Source organism: Haliaeetus albicilla, chromosome 8 (assembly GCF_947461875.1).
Source record: "Haliaeetus albicilla chromosome 8, bHalAlb1.1, whole genome shotgun sequence".
NCBI lineage: Eukaryota > Metazoa > Chordata > Aves > Accipitriformes > Accipitridae > Haliaeetus > Haliaeetus albicilla.
In genome coordinates, this window is record NC_091490.1 from 24,723,663 (window position 1) to 24,741,952 (window position 18,290).

Here is an 18,290-nt window from a genome sequence, read left to right on the forward strand (position 1 = left end):
CAAAATACCATAGGAATTACAAAGGACATCAGCATTTAACTTTTGTACTGTATAAACATTAATTAATAAGAAAATACATTCAGCTTTTGCTATATTTGAGAAAATGAAATGATCATTCAATGGAAAAAAACTTCCAATATAGTACAGTATCATTGTATTATTTTACCCTTTACGCCTGATAAGCATGAAAATGCTATTCAGATCAACCCATCAAACAAGAACCTGCACCACCCAAGGAATTTTGATATTGTTAAGTTTTATTTTATATTACAGTGTTGGGCACTTTATGGTAATGTGGAGTTCACCAAAAACTTCTACCAACGCCACAAACTTGGAAGGAAAAAGAAAAAAAACAAAACACACCATACATCACAGCTCACTTACTACATCTACACAGTGCACTACTGACAGTAGTCTAAAGGTCTGAATTACAGTTCTTGAGATGACTTTGAACAGTAGTCTAGACGGTGCAGAAGCACAGAGTAAATTCTTAGATTTGGTTCTAGTTTTATTAAAGGTCAGTAACTAACTAAATTTTTAAAACCGTTAGGACAATGCTGGTTGGTTTTTTAAAAATCTCTGAAATTATTAAAATGACCAATAAAACCTCAAAATGTCCTGTACTTCATGACTTTCCTATAAGTATTAAAGGCTCACAACAAGGACATTATCAGGAACGGTTTTCCAAGGTCACTAAAAAACATTCTGAAAAAAATTAGAAGCATTGGGATACATAATGTTGCTTTATTCCGTGTTGAGGCATTTCTCAACGTATCTGACGCAGATCTAAAGATAACCAACGCAAAATTGTCAGTTGGCTAAACATGTAAGCATTTTAAATTTCTCTTCCTCTTCAAAAATCATGAAGTAACAGACGTGATGTGCTTGTGCGTAAGCTGCACCGAGACTAGCTGTTCCACAGTGCTTTATTGCCTCATTCAAGTATATTAATTTAAAGAAGTTCTCAAGGGAAAACCAAAGGTTAAAACAAAATGTACATCAATATACAAAGAAATTCATTTACAAAAAATTAAAATGATACTGGCAACATTAGTACATATTTTAAGTAATGACTTATGATAATTAGGGATGTCACAAACTAAATTCTTAATACCTTTGGTCATCACTGTGAACTCTCACCTCATTGGTGGTACAAGTGATAAAATGATAGACTAAACATCATAAATTCTAATATTTAACCTTACTTCAATTTAACCAGGTTATAGTTTTAAGAATTACGTAGAACAACTGGTGTGCGAACACCAGCTTAGGCCCTATTATTTCCATAGAATGTGACATCCATAATCATTCCCAGTCATTGGAAATATACATTTGCCTCATTAGAATATATTCTTCATGTTTTTATCATACAACCATATTTCAAAGCTAAATGCAATTTTACACATTTTTGAAAAATACCATTTCAAGGATCTGCTTGAAAAGCAGATGTACACTACTAAATTACTTTGAAACAAGGAGAAATATTGCACAAAATTCACTGAAGATTTGAAAGTCAACACATTCCCCCCCCACAACCAAGTAGCTCCCTTATTTTTAACAGAAACAGAATGTCAATTCACACAGAATCATAACAAACATCAACATACTTGAACTCAACCTATTTTTCAAATGCTAATACTGTTACTGGGCTCTAAATACAAATGTTGTTAGTATTGACCTAAGTAATAGCACAAATTAGAGTACCCTTTACTACAGTAAACTGTGGGGTAACCGCCAACTGTGTTACCTGCTGCCAACCCAGCAGAAAATGGCAATGGCCCTGCCAACTATGTGGGTGGTGGATGGCCCTCTAGACTAAGGTGGCTGTGGACTTATCAGGCAGCTCTATCTAGAAGAAGTGTAGTAGCTTCCAGGAAAGACCTATCAAGTACTTTCAAGTGGCCACTGACTAACACTGTAAAACAGACATTACAAAGCAAATCAAGGAAGGTTTTGTACAAAGAACATAACATTTCTTTTTCCATTCCTTTATTTTCAACCACCCTGAAGATCATGAATTCTAGACCAGCTGTGGTCTATGCTCTTGGGGTGAAGATGTTCTATTCAGCACAGATTCTGTTAACAGGTAAACAATGCTTGGCAAAGACGTACACATCTAATAGCAGCAAAGAAATTACTGAAGACAAGTCACAACACCATTCATACTGGTTTTGCTGGTGCATTTATTTCCACATTTGTTCTCCAAAGATTTACCATGATACCACGGGAACAGACAGCCTTCACTATCCTGAGCTTTGCAATAGGAAAGCTCCTTGCCTCAGGCGTAATTTTATTAGCCACACTTGTTTAGCCTGAAATTTCAGGCTGTTGGGAACATGCTGGCTGGAGTCTCACAGCACCTGGACTAGAGCCTGGCGCCAAGAGAGAAGATGCTAACTCCCTTGGCAATAAAGACCACCCTTGACCTCTCCCTGCAGAGTCAGGGAGGTCAGCGGTTATGGGGCTCCTTTCTGCAGGACAGGGTACTACAGTCAGTATTACACAGGGGGTGCATTTGCAAAAGGGCCTCATGCTGGCACTTCTGATTATTGCATGAAATGTTTCTTCAATTAATAACGTGCATAGAGAAAAGATTTTAGATGGTCCTAGCAATTCCATTAGATGGCTGCACCAATGAAAGATTGTTCTGTAGGACTGAATATGATTGATTGTAGGTGGAGAAATAGAAGCTGTTTTAAAAACCTGGCTTAACTGGTTTTTTACCTAGACTTTACACCATGTACAAGAACACGAGGTTGTAAACTAGCTCATTCTAAAACCTGAAAAGATACCTAAAACAGATTTTTGAGATTTAAACCACTCCTCTAATAGGTTGGGTGGGATTTTCAAAAGCACCTCAGCATGTGTCTAAAACTCCGGCTGAAGCCCGTGTTACAATGCCTGAGAGGGGACTTCAGCCAGCGCTGAGAGTTTCTGATGACCCAACCCAAACAGCAGCAATATCACTGAAATGCTAAATGACAATGAAGGTTCAGTCAACAAGTTCTATGACAACTTCTACAACTACATTTTTCCTTCAGAACAAGTCTATTTTTTTGGAGCTACGTGATGCCCAAATATGTGGGATGGAAGAGCAAACCACTACCTACTCTACACAGACTGCCCTCTGCATGCATAGGGGGTGAGTAGGGATCACCTTTGCATCCACAGTACTGTCCTTCCCTGAACATCTGTGCTGTTTTTCACATGTTGCATTTCTATACAGGTGGATGGGAAGGCTCTGACTGGGACAACACATTATCCGTTCTCCAAATCCCACAGGGGATTAATTCCATAGGCAATATTACTTTTGCCTACATGGCTGGGTTGGAATCACTACAACTGAGCTAGAACATTAAACAATATCCTGAAATCTGGATTTCCTCAAAGTTATTATTCCTCCTAAGGACTCCCAGGCTCTGCTTCACCACACCCCACTGGAACAACCCAGGAATCCTTTTCTTTTCTACTTCCCTTACTTTTTTCCAAACCAGATGAGTGATACGGCTCATTTCAGGCAGACATCTATGCAAAACAAACTTGAAGATATTAAATTCAAGTGCTAGTTTGACTTTCTACATTAGAAATTTGTTCCTGTGTGTAAGTAACATTACAAAGCTTAATCAAATAACCTGGTATCTCCCTTAAACAGGAGAAATGGGAAGATTTTTGAGATCCTGAAGAAAAGAGATGCCTCTGAAGACGACCACAGGAGCTCTGACTGAGCAGAATTCAGTTCTCACCAGTAGCTGGTAATGAATGTTGATGATTTTCAAAGGCATTAGAAGGATTTCCACAAATAAAAAGTATAAAACTTGTAAAAAGTACTGGACCTGGACAATTTATTTTAACATAGAACCCAATGTGTTAATAAAAATACTGTATTTGTAGCCAATAAACAGTTTTATATTATCACAAGGACAGGGAACAACAGTGTTGAACCGGAAATATCAGCTTGGACTCTTATCTATTTGGTAACTGGTAAATCTGTTTAAATAAGGCACAAATATTAGCCTTTTTAGAAGATCACTGATAGTAAGTGGAAAAGACTCTGTAATATTACAGAGTTAAAAATGTACCTACAGTTAAATTCAACATAGATATAAGACTGAGTTATTTTCTAACCCATACAAGGTTCAAAACCAAAAAACACATACTATTTAATGACTGTAAACACTCTATGGCATTTATAAATAGTAAGGAAACAATGTGGCATAACCACAGTAACTAACATTTTGACTGAAATAAAAATAATTCTAAGTTGAATTTTACCTTCCATCTTTTAGTTCATGTTTACTTCTTTTCAGCCTGCATTTTCACTCAATGAAGCACTGAATTATCACTACAATGCCTCGATTTTGAAAGATTCCACTTTCAAATGTTCAATTTTATGTTCCTTATAATAACTATATTAGCAGCCTCACATGGCTTCCATATTTTATCCACAAAGGTGAGAATGGGACAATCTATGTGATAATAGGAGTTCAGTGCCTAACTCTCATGTAAAGCCAGTAAGATTTATTCTGTCAGAGATGCATTTTTAAAAATAATTTTCTGGCAGCATTCCTGGACTTACAAGTTTGATGGTTTTGAAAGTAATGATGGCCATAATTTACAATTTTTCCTATTTTTCTCTTTAAGACATTAACACTGTTTATTATCTTTATTAAATGAAGAAAACAAAACATCATCTTAGATGGAACCATGGACAGAAACACCAATGTCAGATGCAGAGGAAAAGAAAAGGTGAATCTTGAAGTTCTCATCAACAAAATGCAAGGACATGAATGAGAAGGAATGAGAAGCGCTACAAGAACAAAAACCTTTGAGTTGCTTGTCTTCTCTTGGACATACTTGGCAGCACTACGTTTGGGTAATGTTTAGTACCAGCAAAGAAGAATGCCCTCTGCCTAGTCATTAGTATCACCTCTAAACAAGTATCCATGAAGTTGCTCTGCAGCTTTCTCATCTGAACAGCACCTGAGCCACCTGGTCTGATCCGCCTTGAAAGTTTAGAGCGAAGATTTAAAATAATTTTTATGATACTTTTGATTTTTAATAGTGCAAAATATTTTGCCAAATAACATCTTTATGTTATAAAAAACCCCCACAACATGCTGTGTTGATACACAAGAGAAGACCAAAGGATAGATAAAATACTTTGGAGTACAGACCTCTGGACATACAACCTCTAACTCTGGAATATTGAGACTCTCCAGCAATGCAGATTGCAAATGCCCTCAGGAATGTTCATGCTCTAATCAGACACAGGTATTTCTGTAAGATTTGCACTTTTACAACCTTTTACCTTCATTGCAATGATTAAAAAAAAAAAATTCTGGAGGCTCATCCTCAGTGACAAGTACTGGTCCAGCCCTTCTCATTCTGGAAGAAGCTGAAACTTTTGCATTAACAAAGCCAAGGTCTCACTCCACTGCATCTCTTTGGTAAAGCATCAAACATTGCCTCTGTAATGATATGGATCCATTCTCTTAGGTCAGCTGCCTTGTAACAAAGCAGCCAGAAAAACTCTTTTCAATTGTTTTAGCTAGAAGGAAAATTCATTCATAAATCTCAATGTGGCAACCGATATTAAACTTTGCTACAAACTACTATTAAGATATTAAAGCACAATCTGATCCAAATACTGCCTTCATGAATGTGCTCACTCAGGCCTATACTGAGATTAAGACTAACCATTCATGCCGAAGAGGGAAAGAAAGAAAAAAGGTTTCTGACATGAGTTTAGAAGAGCAGAACATTCTTCTCAGGCACAGTTCATTTTATACCCACATGTTACTTCTGCCAACTGCATCACAAATATCCTTCAAAGTTGACAATTCCAATCTGCTGAAACTTACTCCATGCCTTTCCTGTCCTGAGCTATTGTAGAGGACAATGTATGTACGGTAAGGTGAGGAGGTGGAAAAAGGAAAGGGCAGGAAAATTAAAAAATAAAATAAAAAAAGGAAAGAGCTGGTCCATATAGCAGCAAGAATTTTCAGATGTAAATATCCAAATATTCCTCAGGAATGCTGCCAGAAGGAGGACAAATGTTTGTTCTAAATACAATATACATCAAGTCCATTTATTCTCCTTCACCGAATTTAGAAAGAGATTTTTGGTTGTTCAAGTTGGATAAAATGAGAGTTGGATATATGCGGTCTCAAGCTGAATCTGTAATTTTAGTTTTCTAGTGTTACAAGTAATTTTCAGTCATGATTCTTTTAATAATTTAACTAAATATGACTTCTAAGTAACAGTAATTCAATCTACCTTAAAAAGGTAGCTACGAAAAATGGAAAGAAAATAGTTCAGAAGAGGCACAAATTAGTTTTCAAACTCTATTAAACTGTAGAAGATAAAAAATAATAGAAATCTATCAATTCTACTTACACTTTCCTTTCTGAAAATGTTTAGGTGAAATAGTCTACCCAGGGCAACCAGATAACATCACTTTAAAGTGTCTTAGTTGTAAACAGACGTTAATAACGTCACATTATAATTCAGCACTTCATGTACTTTACAGAAGAGAGAAAAACATGCACTACCTTTTCAAAGTCTGGAAGACAGGGCCACAGTTTTAGTGAGAAAGTTCCAAGTTATATTCACAAGAAATTCCTTAATCTAAAAAAAGGTTCCTTTCCCACTCCCCTTTCCTGAAGGAAATTCTTGCCATGGAAAATCATTATTGCTGTTTTGTAGACTTGCATTCATCTTCTAAGATAGTTAAACCTCTTCTCAAAAAGATTAAGGCAGTTGTCATTCATTACAAATATTAACATTTGTACATTTCAGACAAATCAGATTGCTTAATTGCTTAATGGGATTAATATAGTACCTTCAAAACCTGGTTACCTGTTAGGTGATACCTTTCCTGCTGCTTAGAGGAAGCAAATGCTAAGAAGCACCATACACCTGCTGTATTTTTAACACAGAGACTAACTAGTACCTGATTTAAGAGTGCATTCATATATTTAGTTCCATTTTGTGGACCTAACTACAGCCAACAAACGAACTGGGTAAACATAGAAGCGGATGTCCCAATGGCAGAAAATGCATACTCAACTGAAGAGAATTATTTTTATAATCAAAGATCTCTTACTCCTTTTTCATCTTTTGGTTATCATGTTATATGGAGTTATACGGAGTCCTGAGTAGTCTCCCTTTAACTTCTGATGGGAGTCAAGTTTCTCTTCTCATAGTTTTCTTACGTTTTATTCCCACTGCTACTACTGGATAAGCTATCCTTTGAAATATTTAAACCATAGTGAAAAGCAGAACTCAGTTTACATAATGACACCACTTCTTGAAGAAGCCCACCCTCCTCCAGGGTTTCATTTCCTTCCTCCCCATCTTTCTCCCAAGGGACCAGAATGGATGTATGTTGAGCAAGACTTGCTGGGAGCTGATCTTCTGAGGTATTGCTTAGGGTTTCATTCTGCTTTGCATACTTACAGAAAGAATAGCCTGCTTTGAAACTTTCTAGAGAAGCAAACTGGGCACTTAATTGTACTGGAGATGGGGATGTCATACTAGTGGTGTCCCTCTTGTCAGTAATAAAGGTTCTGTCACTACTTTCTTCTTCCAGCCTTGAGAGAGTTTCTCTATGGCCACCAGAAGAAACATGCTTCCTTGGCGATGGAGGGAGCTGCTTCCCATGGAGGACACTATCATCCTGACCGAGGTTCCACTCTGCTTGATCATTAGCACTGCTACAGAGCAGGGTAAGATTGGTCTCACTAGGTGCATTTGACTTGTTCTGAAAGAAAGAACACGTGTTTATAGTTAATGTCACAAGAAATGTCTCTACACAGGCACTTTTGAAACAAAAATACTGTAATGGATGTTGTGTGTTTCTGAATCATGGATCTCCTTTGGTGTTCAATGCTACAAAACAACAATCCCATAAACAATGTAAGATCAATTGCTTTTACACTTCCTCGCCAGAACACTCTGTCTTTTATCCTAAGGATCACCTTTTGTACATAGGAAGGATTTCTGTCTCCCCTGTCCATTCAGTCTTTGTACAAGCAGTTTTAACAGTGAACAAAGACACACTTTGCTAGTTTGTACCCACAATATCAGAAGGAGCTAGACTAAAACTAAAACCAGATGGCATTTCCTCTTTGCTTCAGTAATTACTTATAACAACTTTCAATATTAAGTTTTTTGGGCCAAACAAACAAAAATGGGCATTTAATTAATGTGACCCCTGTGTGACACTCATAATATAAAATTTTACAAGCTTTTAAAACATTTGCATCAGAATTTGCTCTTCCAGTAATGACTCTTCTATTATAGGATCTCTTTCAGCAAAAGCAAATGTTGGACAGTTGATATGAGCTGGAATTCAAAAACAGTAACTTTTTTTGGCTAACATCACAGCAGTGACTTGGTGAGGGTTTTAAAGTTGTAGGCAAGTGGTTGGTTTACACTACAAGTCCTGTGCAACTCTACCTAAAAAAGGATCAAGGAGCCCTCTCAGAAAACTCTGGAGTACTATTCTAGCAGTGTTTCAGGTGCAATTACCACATGGACCCCATGACTTAATCAAGACAGAAACATCACCATATCACTATGACTAGTTTAAGGATGCAAGGTGAAAATGGAAATAAATACCTTCTAAACTGCATAAAAAAAGACTAAAACCAGCTCTGGAAATACCAGATTGAATAGCTAAATAGAATATTAAACTATTTAAGTAAATTATTACATTATTCACAGGTCTGTATGTGGTTACTGTTATAAAGAAAAAATACTGTTCCAGGATGACTTGGTGGACTGGACAAAGGTGTAACCAATCTCTCGGCTGGTGAAAAACCATCATGCAGTGGCTAGCATGGGTGTACTGTTACGTAGCCCTAGGAAGACACACTAGCAATTCTACAGACTATGCTGCAGTGTCTGAACTGCATGTTGCTGATTCCACAGGTGCAGGATTCCATTATAAGGGGATTAGAGTTGTTTTTCAAATGAAAGCAGAAGACTAACCGCAGTCTTGTAATCAATGTCATCCATTGACCTAAAGAAATCCAGGCTTTTTGCTCCTGAGAGCTTTCCTTGATCTGAGCTGTGTGTGCTCAGTGTGTCCAAAATCTCCCCAAGCAAGTCCATTTCTCCTTGATGCTGAGGAGTTATTCCAGTTTCACCACAATCATCACTATCATAAAAGCAAGCAGAAGCTTCTTCACTGTCTTCTGATGATAACCTGAAAACAAAAACTTTTCCATCAGCCAGGAACATAAAAACCATTTTATTACAGCCACTTCTGAAAGTAAGTAGGAGAACACATTCCAAGACTTCTGAAAGAGAACAAACCCGGAATTTCTTTCTACTCAAGCACTCTCCTAAACATGGATGTATGATATCTATGGAGATGCAGTTACCATTAGCTGGTTTTCCTGTCTCCTAGCTCTTGCTGTGTCCGAGCTCTTCCCCAACCACTACAACTGTTACTTCAAGTCACCTTTAATATGACTTCCCAAATCTTCCCTCCAAATTTTACAGTTATTCAAAAATTGGTTCCTCTTTTCCCTTGTCTACACCTTATATTTACGTCAGTGTTGCTACACCTCTCCAGCTGACCCAGCCACATACTTTGTTCTAGTGGCAAGACTCTCATACTGCAACTCTTCTGTCATATGACCAGATTTACTGGAGTACTGCCTATCTGCAAGAACAACTGGTGCTTTTGCCTCTTATTTTCTCTTTCATTCATTGCAATACCCTTACTTCTGTCCACCATACTACTGCAGTCTTTCCCTATCTCTGTCTACCCAGAATACTACTACAAAGGGTATTTCCATGGGTCACTGTTTTAATGATATCCTTTGAACACTTCAGTAGCTCCCTCTTCCCTACAGCATCATGGCTTAAGTTGCTTGACTTTGCTTTCAAGGTCCTTCATGGTTTATATCCATATGCTCATTATCAAAAATAGTCTAAATTCAATCAGAGAATGCCTCAATGCAGCTTAAGCCTCAACTTATGATTTTCCTTTAATTCACACATAGGAAGACCTTGATATAAAACTCACAAGGCAGTACTTCTCCTTCAGACCCTTCAGAAAACCTCATGATCATGACACAAGACTTAAAGAATAGATTAGCTGTGGTCACTGCCCACCATGTTGACAAGTATTATTTTGCTGCTTCTTTGTGTATGTAGTCTATCTTTTTATCTGGAGTCTGTGAAGACTGAGGATTATGTCAAGCTCTTCTAGGCACTATAAATAATGAAAAGACATACTAGCCTGTCCCTCTTTTTAAAAACAGATTTAATCCTGAACTACTTGACATAATCTAGGCCAAGAATCAAGATAGCAGCCTAGACAGAAGAAAAATGTGTGACACAAACTCAACTTTGCTGAATAACACTAACTACCCTTCTTCCATCCATACACATACATCCAGACAGGCTTCTTACTTGCTTGTTCTCTCCATTTCATCATCATCATCTTCATCCAAGGCAAAATCCTGGTTACTGAGGCGCTGGTTGAAACGAGTCTGAAGGATAGAAAGTTAACATTATAATTTTGGGTTTTTTTTCTATTTCAGCATTACTTATTTGGAGCCTAGCTGCCACTTCACTCATTAAGACTTCCTGAGCACTTGATGAGGAAAACCACATATCAATCAAGTCTTCTAAAGGTTGTCATAAGAGGACGTGAAATCCTCAAGCATCACCAATTAAGGAGCATGAGAACCATTTTTCTTCATGGCCTATGGAGTGCCTTATTATTTATGCAAAGCCTTGATTAGCAGAAGACTGGCTATTGGAAGAAAAGCATCACTCAAGTCTACTACCTCCCCTTTCTGGCAAGCGCATCACAAAAAGCACTGTGGTTTACTACTTTATGATAGAAATATTTGCCAAGTTTTGCTTGATGTGGCCTGCTGAGCATGAAGAAAAATGGATTTTTGAAGCAGCAAATACAAAAGAAGTCAGGAGTCTCTTATATAGCTATATTTATGTTAGGGTGTTAAACAGAATTGCAGAGTAAGTAGTACACCAGCTTGAAAACTGTGCACTAAAAATGCCTTCGTGCAGGATAATTTGCTGTAAATTACAGTTAACTCAAAGTTAGCATACACTCAGAGCGTCCCATGGGAAGCTTGTGTAGAGTAGCTGGTGTGCTGTAAATTCACACACTACCATAATACTGAGTACTCACTAAGCTGTCATATCATATTATTATTATTTAGCAAACAGAACCAGACTAAAGATTTTTACAATACTTGAAAAAAAGTCTCTATCTTGACCAGAACTTTTAAGTCAGGAATTTTAGTCACTTGTGCTTCACAAATGACTGTCTTAAGGTCCGTCATCTCCTATACTGGTTTTCTATCAAAAACCTGCAAAGATTAACTATGCAGGCAGTCAATCCACTGAAGAGATTCTGAACCTTGGAAAACTGGCCATAATTTAAAGACATATGGATAGAATTTGTGCAAAGGGAAAGCAGTGTTAGCTAACTTTAAAGAAAATCATACGCAAGTAAAAAGAAGTGTTACTGCCCACATCTCATCATGCAGTTCACCAAATGCCTAAATGTACAACAAGCCACTTATGGGGAAGAAATATGGCCTTAATTTCAGACTACAAGGAACTTGGAAATCTTGTACTGTGAGGATTTCAGTACATTGCCTATTACAGATGTCGTCAGTGTTCTACACTGTACACACTCTTTACACATGTACCAGGACACTTCTCTGTAACTTCCCGACCCCCCATTATTGTTAGGAATGTCTCAATGTTCACTCTTTATAGACTGACACATTTGTTTTTGTTCAACAAGAGAGGATTTAATTAAAGCAGTAAGTTCTGATAACACTTTCCATAGTTCCTTGTCCACAAAGAGGAAACGTGGTCCTTAACGTGTTACGTCAAGTAACAGTTGAAAGAAAATGAGATAATTATTAGGAAGGCAAACCCCTGTCTCTGTCTCTCTTTCTTGGAATTTGCATCAGAATTACATGCTCCCACCACATTTACTTCAACCAATATGAAGACAAGATTTTGCAGGAAAGAAGGTTCTTTAAAAATGTTGAGAAATTTCAGAAAACAAAACCAAACCCGACACTTGTTCATCTGTAGATGGATTAACTCTGTCAATGGAATAAAATCCCACAAGATAACACTCACTGATTTGTCAAAATAGTAAATAAAGTTTCAAAAAGCATAGATGGCAAATTCCAGAAAAAGAAAAGAGAGGGAGCCTGAGCGAGAGAAAGAGCGCAAGTGAGAGAAAGCGAGAGAGAGAGAGAAAGCGAGCGAGCGAGAGAAAAAGGTTGTGTCTTTGAGAATCAGGAACTGAATAAAATTAGTTAGAATCAGCAAACACCAAAGGCGTAGCAGTAGCCCCTCAGAGCATCTCCAAACAGTATTATGCAAGCATGTTAGTGAAAACAAGAATAACATCATATAAAGGAATATAACAGAGCATATGTTGATAAACCTAAAAAACCCCAACCCAAAACAAAACAAAAAAACCCCTTCTAGTTCCTGATGGTCAGACATTCTTTTTGAAAAAATACTTTTGTTACCAATTTAAATTTTTAAGGGTACAAAATTATACAGGAAGACTTTCAAGAACTAAGCCAAAGAAAATGGCATTTACATACAAAGAAATAAAAGCAAAAGGAGAAGGAAAGGAAAATATCTGGCTGTAAATAACAACATTTTCCAGAGTTTACAGCTCTGTGAGCTAGCCATGGAGACAACAAGCAACACATGTTTTTGAATAGGTGACTTTCCTCTAGGAGCTGTAATAAAAACGACTGCAAGGGAGGGGTATGTCCAGACTGCTTTACAAAGAAAGAAAAAGAAAGAAAGAAACTCTTAATAAATTCCAAAAGGAGAACCATAAATCTTTTTCAATGCTCCACTAGCCTAAGTGACATAGTACGTGCACCTGCAAAAGCTGTCAAAGTCATTTAAGAAGTCCTTCCATTACTGACGTACCCTGCTGTTTGCAGTTATTTAAGCTTTTAATTTCTGTCTTTTCTGCATTTTGAAGTGTGTAACCTTTTTTATACCTTTTTATGAAAAAAGGACAGACTTCTGTTTCCTTCCTGATCAGCATTCTAGTAACAACCAGACCATTTAAATTTATTACTGCTAGAAATGATATGGTAACACTCCTTTCTTGCTGCACCAGAACTTTATAAAGTCTTAATAGACTGCTGTCATGTTTTTTTCTATAAAATAAAGCAACAAACTTCTTTAAAGTACTCAATTGTTTTGCTTCTTCCAACTAGTTCTGCTTACATAACAAATCTATTATTTAATGTATCTACTTTATACTGAAACATTAACAGGGATTCAACTTCTGCTATTTCAGATTTTTCTCATCTTCAGGTACACTGCACCACAAGAACCCATCTCTCATCTTGCTCAGAATATAAGAGAGTTCAACATACTTAAACACAACAAGCTCATGCTCACTACAAGCCACTGTTGAACCATCAAGCCTGTGCATATCTGCTTGCTGGTAGCCTCACAAAATGTACTACTTTGGCACAAAAATGTAGACAAAATATATGAATGCTAAAGGATTTAAATGTAAGATGGTTACATTCTTGATTGGCCATGAAAGTCAATCTTTGAAATGTCAGCTTTTTATTTAATGCTAGACCTTTCAGAAGCACAGCTTTCTGGAATGAGTGCTTATTGATCAATACTAAGGCAGGAAGTTTAACAAGGCTGCTGCTATTAATTGTCCTCAAAGTGAGAAACAAAAAATCTTTTGATAAATGGCAGCACACATACAATTTCACATTTACTGGCTACTCGATATATCAACACGTATAAAGTTTCAAGAAAATAAAAATATTTACTTCAGTTTAAATCTCTGAAGTATTGTTTCATTTTTCTTAAAAATTTAAAGATTATTCATTCAGTAAGAGAAAGCAAACTAAATACAAGTCCACTATTATTTATGTTTCAGTATTTTATCTTACCTATCCTCCTCTACAATCCAATCACAGACATAATTATGGCTTCACCTCCAGTAGGGAAGCAAAAGATCCCTCAATCAAACTTTCTAGTTAAGTACAACCCGTTGCCTTCCGTTCCAGTTAAAGACAGTGACCTAAAGCAATGGATAATGAAGTCACAGGAAAGTACTTCACTTCACACTCCACAAGATGGAGGCTGACGGGGGAAGAGGGGAAAAAAGAGAGATAAAAAAGAAGTACAGTTTGTAAACTTTCTCTTCTTCAATGCCCTTCTTTTTCTGGGACATGGTACAAACAACCAGAAGCTTAAAGTAGTTCTAGGGACACCAATTAGCTACATGGACACCAGACCAGGATAGATGCAAGCAATAATTCTAGATTAATTTCTAGAAACAATCCCTTCAAAAAATTACTTGTGTGCTTTTACTCACAGAAAGTAACACAAAGTAATGATGCCTCACAGAAATAATGCTCTGGTATCAGAAAAGTTGTCCTGGATATAAATTAAATAGATATTATCTAAGATGTCATATTTGCTTTTAAATTTTTTTTAAATTATTATTATTATTATAACACAGGACTCATGGATAATTAAAAAACTATTAATGTTAAATAAAAAAACCTCTTCATTCTTCCCAGGATGGAAACCTTCTTTGCTTTAACAGACTCAGACCTATAGATGACGCATGTGGAAAACATGAAGTGGTTGGAAACATCCACAGCAGTATGCCATGAGACAAAAGTGTCATAAATTCTGAGATCCTGTTAATTCAAATAATAGGGAAACAGAGATACACAAAAAAAGTAGGCTCCCAATGACAGAAAGAAATTATTTTCTGTGATAATAAAGAGCCTGCAAGAGCAGGAAATCCTGAAAAATCTGTTTAGAGACACAGACAACCAGAAATGTGTAGATAAGAGTATGGGCACAGTACTTTGAAATGACAAGTAAGCCGTAATGCAGACATCTCCACTGACTTCTGTAAAGTTAAAGGAGACATTAATATCCATGCTGAGGTATTTATTGTAAGTAAGGATGATAAATTTGTTGAGATACTTAGTCATGGATAGCTCATTATAATTATTTATGTTCCGAATTACTGTGGTGAAAAATTAACAAATTCTAACCTTCCTACCTTTTATGTATGCTATACTCCTGAACACGGGTAATACTTGAGAATTACATAACACTGCTTTTGAATTTTAAAGATTAATCATGCTTCTGCAAATATTTTTCAGAAATGGTTATGTTTTCCTTCACAACAACAAATAAACTCCCATTTTCTCTGAAGAATCACAGACCCTTTTTCCCTCAGGAAGCCTGCACCATCTCCTGGCCCCCCGAATCAGACCGAGGCCCCACGCTGCCCACAGTCAGGCATCACCTCCAAATAGCCAGATCTCGTTCATTCTTCTCAATGGCTAGTGACAGAGGCTATTCTTAGCAAAACTGGCCATTTTCAGCTGACACGCTGTGGCACCATGCCACACATCGTTCTAGCTGCAAAGAGTGCACCATCCGAAGGCAGCCTGGATTCACTTTAATTGGCAACAAGCAGAAGTGTTAGTCTTTTAAAATAGGACATGGAGATTTTCAGTACCATTTGCAACAACTAAAGTGAGCAGCTCTTTTATAAACAAGTATTCTTTATGGACTTTTTCCTGTAGATGACTTTAAGAATCAGATTCACCAGGCAGAATTTCCAGTTACAAAAAACAACTAAGAATAGTATCACTTATTTTCCTTTTCTGCTGGTTATTAATGCCCTAGGTTTACTCAGTGATTAGAGGGAAGGGAAATGACAGAATGGAGGGCTGAGGGGGTAACAGTGGAGAGAGGAGCAAGAAGATAAGGGGGAACGTGTGCCAAAAAAGAAAAACTAATCAGTGTCCATATACACAAAGGCATGGGAATGTCCATATGCACAAAGGCAGAAAAGGGAACATGTTTTTGAGGTAACAGGAAAGTCAAGAGAAGTTACTGGAAGTAACTCAGGTGCACAGTGTGTGACTTTAATGAATCAAACCAGCTTTAAACCCAGTTGGTCTGGCTGGAACATGCTACCTATTTGATACAACTCTTAAGCAAGTAAAACAGTGATAACTGAAAGATCAATTTCACCAGCAAAAATGTGCATCATATCCTTACATCAACAGAACTATCGCATAGTAAAATCACTGCTGGAAGTGCTGTTTGCAGATCACGTGTGACTTTTTCAAAGCAAAACTTACCAAAACCACTGAAGTTAAAATGTACAATGGGGATGTGATCCTAAACACAAACATCATATACCTCCAGACTTCAAGATTTAATGGAAAACACCAAATGTCACAGAACTTTAGACACAAAAAACCTGAGCAGCACTGAACTCTATCCATCAGACCTATGCACAGTGGAAGAACCTATTTGAGGGAAGCTCTGTATGAAGCTTGAAAACAGATAGAACAATCACATTTGCAAGGAAAAAAAGATTGCGCCTTAGGAACAGAAATATTGACTCCAAGCACATGTCTGTCTAGGGCTCCCAACCAGAAGAGTTAGCAAGGAGGAGTCCCTCCTCCTGTTTGACACCAGTAGGAACCTTCTGCTCAACAAAGATTGTCTTTCTCTAGAAGGTGCTGGGGAACATGGATGGCACTTGGATTTGGATGCTACTCACTAATTTCAGATACTTTAGGGCCTAAATTAGACGATAAACAGCAGGAAAGAGGCATCATCAGGATGCAATCTAGATTCTAGGTCGGCTGAGTTGCCCTTTGGTCATGCCTCTCTCTCTCTCCACTTCCTGCAGAAAGAGCCTAGGGTAGCAGTACCACAGCTAACTTCAGCATTTAAGTAGTGTCTACAATTAGATGGGTTGAATCTGGTCTTTCACGTTCAGAGACACTGAGATGCCTACACGAAAGGCTTTTCCTGTTTCTTCTACTTCTCCCTCCTTTTGCCCCCAGCCAAATTTTATTCTTTAATTGAACTTCTTTGGGTTTTTTCACTCTTAGATACAGGATTAGAGAGAGAAATAAAAGGTTAGGGAACATACAGTACTAGAGCTGAAGCTTTAGACATCACATTATGTTCTCCAAGCTTTCAGGCCAGAAGGCAAAAGCAACACGGAAGTTGGGATGCAGGTCCCAACAGTTGGCTGATGGCTCTTCTGGCTCCCTGCTTTGGCTAGATGGAGCCAAAACATGACCCATGGAAGACAGAAGATACACAGCAAATGGAAGCAGAAGATACCACTGTTACATTAAGATGTCAATAAATTCTCCCGATGAGAAAACTAATCTGGTTATTTCAATTAACTACTACGGACAGTAAGGTTCATCCAGTTTTGAAGGTAGTTTGTGAAACAGCATTCTTCTTCCAGATCCTTCAGAAAAAAGAAACCTTGGTAGACATACAAGTATGGTTGGTTTGTTTGTAGAAGACCCTCAGAAGGGCTGCCTTTCTGTTTGTTAAAAAACCAAAATAGGTGACAATAATAGCCAGAAAAAGCATCTGCAGACTTTTTGCTTGTCTAAATGTCTCTCTCAATAGGATAAATCAGGGGCAGATGTGCTGATGACTTTGCCCTGAAAAACCAAGCATTCCACTAAATGCCCACAGGGTAACAAAAAATTCCAGAGCGATTTCCTGACCATTATCCTATCTTTCCTTTTTTTTTTTAAATTGGAATCATGGTAATTAGCAGACAGATTTGTCAAGTGATGTTTAATGCAAAACTCAAAGAACAGGCAGCCACAAGGTTTATGCTGGTTTATGGGTGCAGAACGAACGGCAGAACTCTGCTGTGGAGACTTGCAACAGTCCTTCACTTCAAACCATGGTGAGAAGAGATCGGGGCAGAGAAAAGGAAAGAGATCACACTAACAAAAATACTGAAATAAAAAGCTTTTCAAACTTACATTGCTTCTTCTTTTTTTAAATGTGTTCACTGACTAAATTAAAATCAGTCAATGTCACTGTTTAGAGACCGTACCTACTATCTTCCTGGGGGGGGGAGGTTTGAGCAATCTTGTAATTATACCTCTACTTGGTAGTGTATATTCCTGAAAATAAAATTATGCATGATACATGAAAGCATCTAAATGTTTACGTTGCACAAAATCCAGATAATCTTTCAGTTAAAAAAAAAAATAAAGGAAGTACTGCTTAATTTCCAAGAGATCTTCTGTTGTAAAAAGCAAGGTTTATACAAGGCAAAGGATACATGAGTGCCTGTACTACTTCGGAAATGTATTAGAGCCACAAGAGGGCACTCTCGTAATCTACAATTTGAATTTTTGCTGCCTAGCTTTTTCATTTTAATTAAAAGGAAATCTGACTGTTTC

General features: G+C 37.3%; 1 protein-coding gene across 7 annotated transcripts in view; it reads right to left on the reverse strand.

Moving 5' to 3' along the window:
- Positions 1-239: 239 nt before the first annotated feature.
- Positions 240-18,290, reverse strand: part of DENND1B (DENN domain containing 1B) — a 171,892-nt gene continuing 153,841 nt past the window's right edge. For 6 of the 7 annotated variants that reach the window (XM_069789372.1, XM_069789370.1, XM_069789368.1 and 3 more), the window contains 3 exons: positions 10,429-10,508; positions 8,995-9,211; positions 240-7,762 (listed from right to left, as the gene is read on the reverse strand). In XM_069789372.1, the coding sequence (XP_069645473.1) occupies positions 7,211-7,762; positions 8,995-9,211; positions 10,429-10,508 (849 nt within the window). In that variant the 3' untranslated portion in view covers positions 240-7,210. Of the gene's footprint in view, positions 7,763-8,994; positions 9,212-10,428; positions 10,509-18,290 lie in introns of those variants that run through there. The other variant, XR_011325803.1, reaches the window with a different exon arrangement.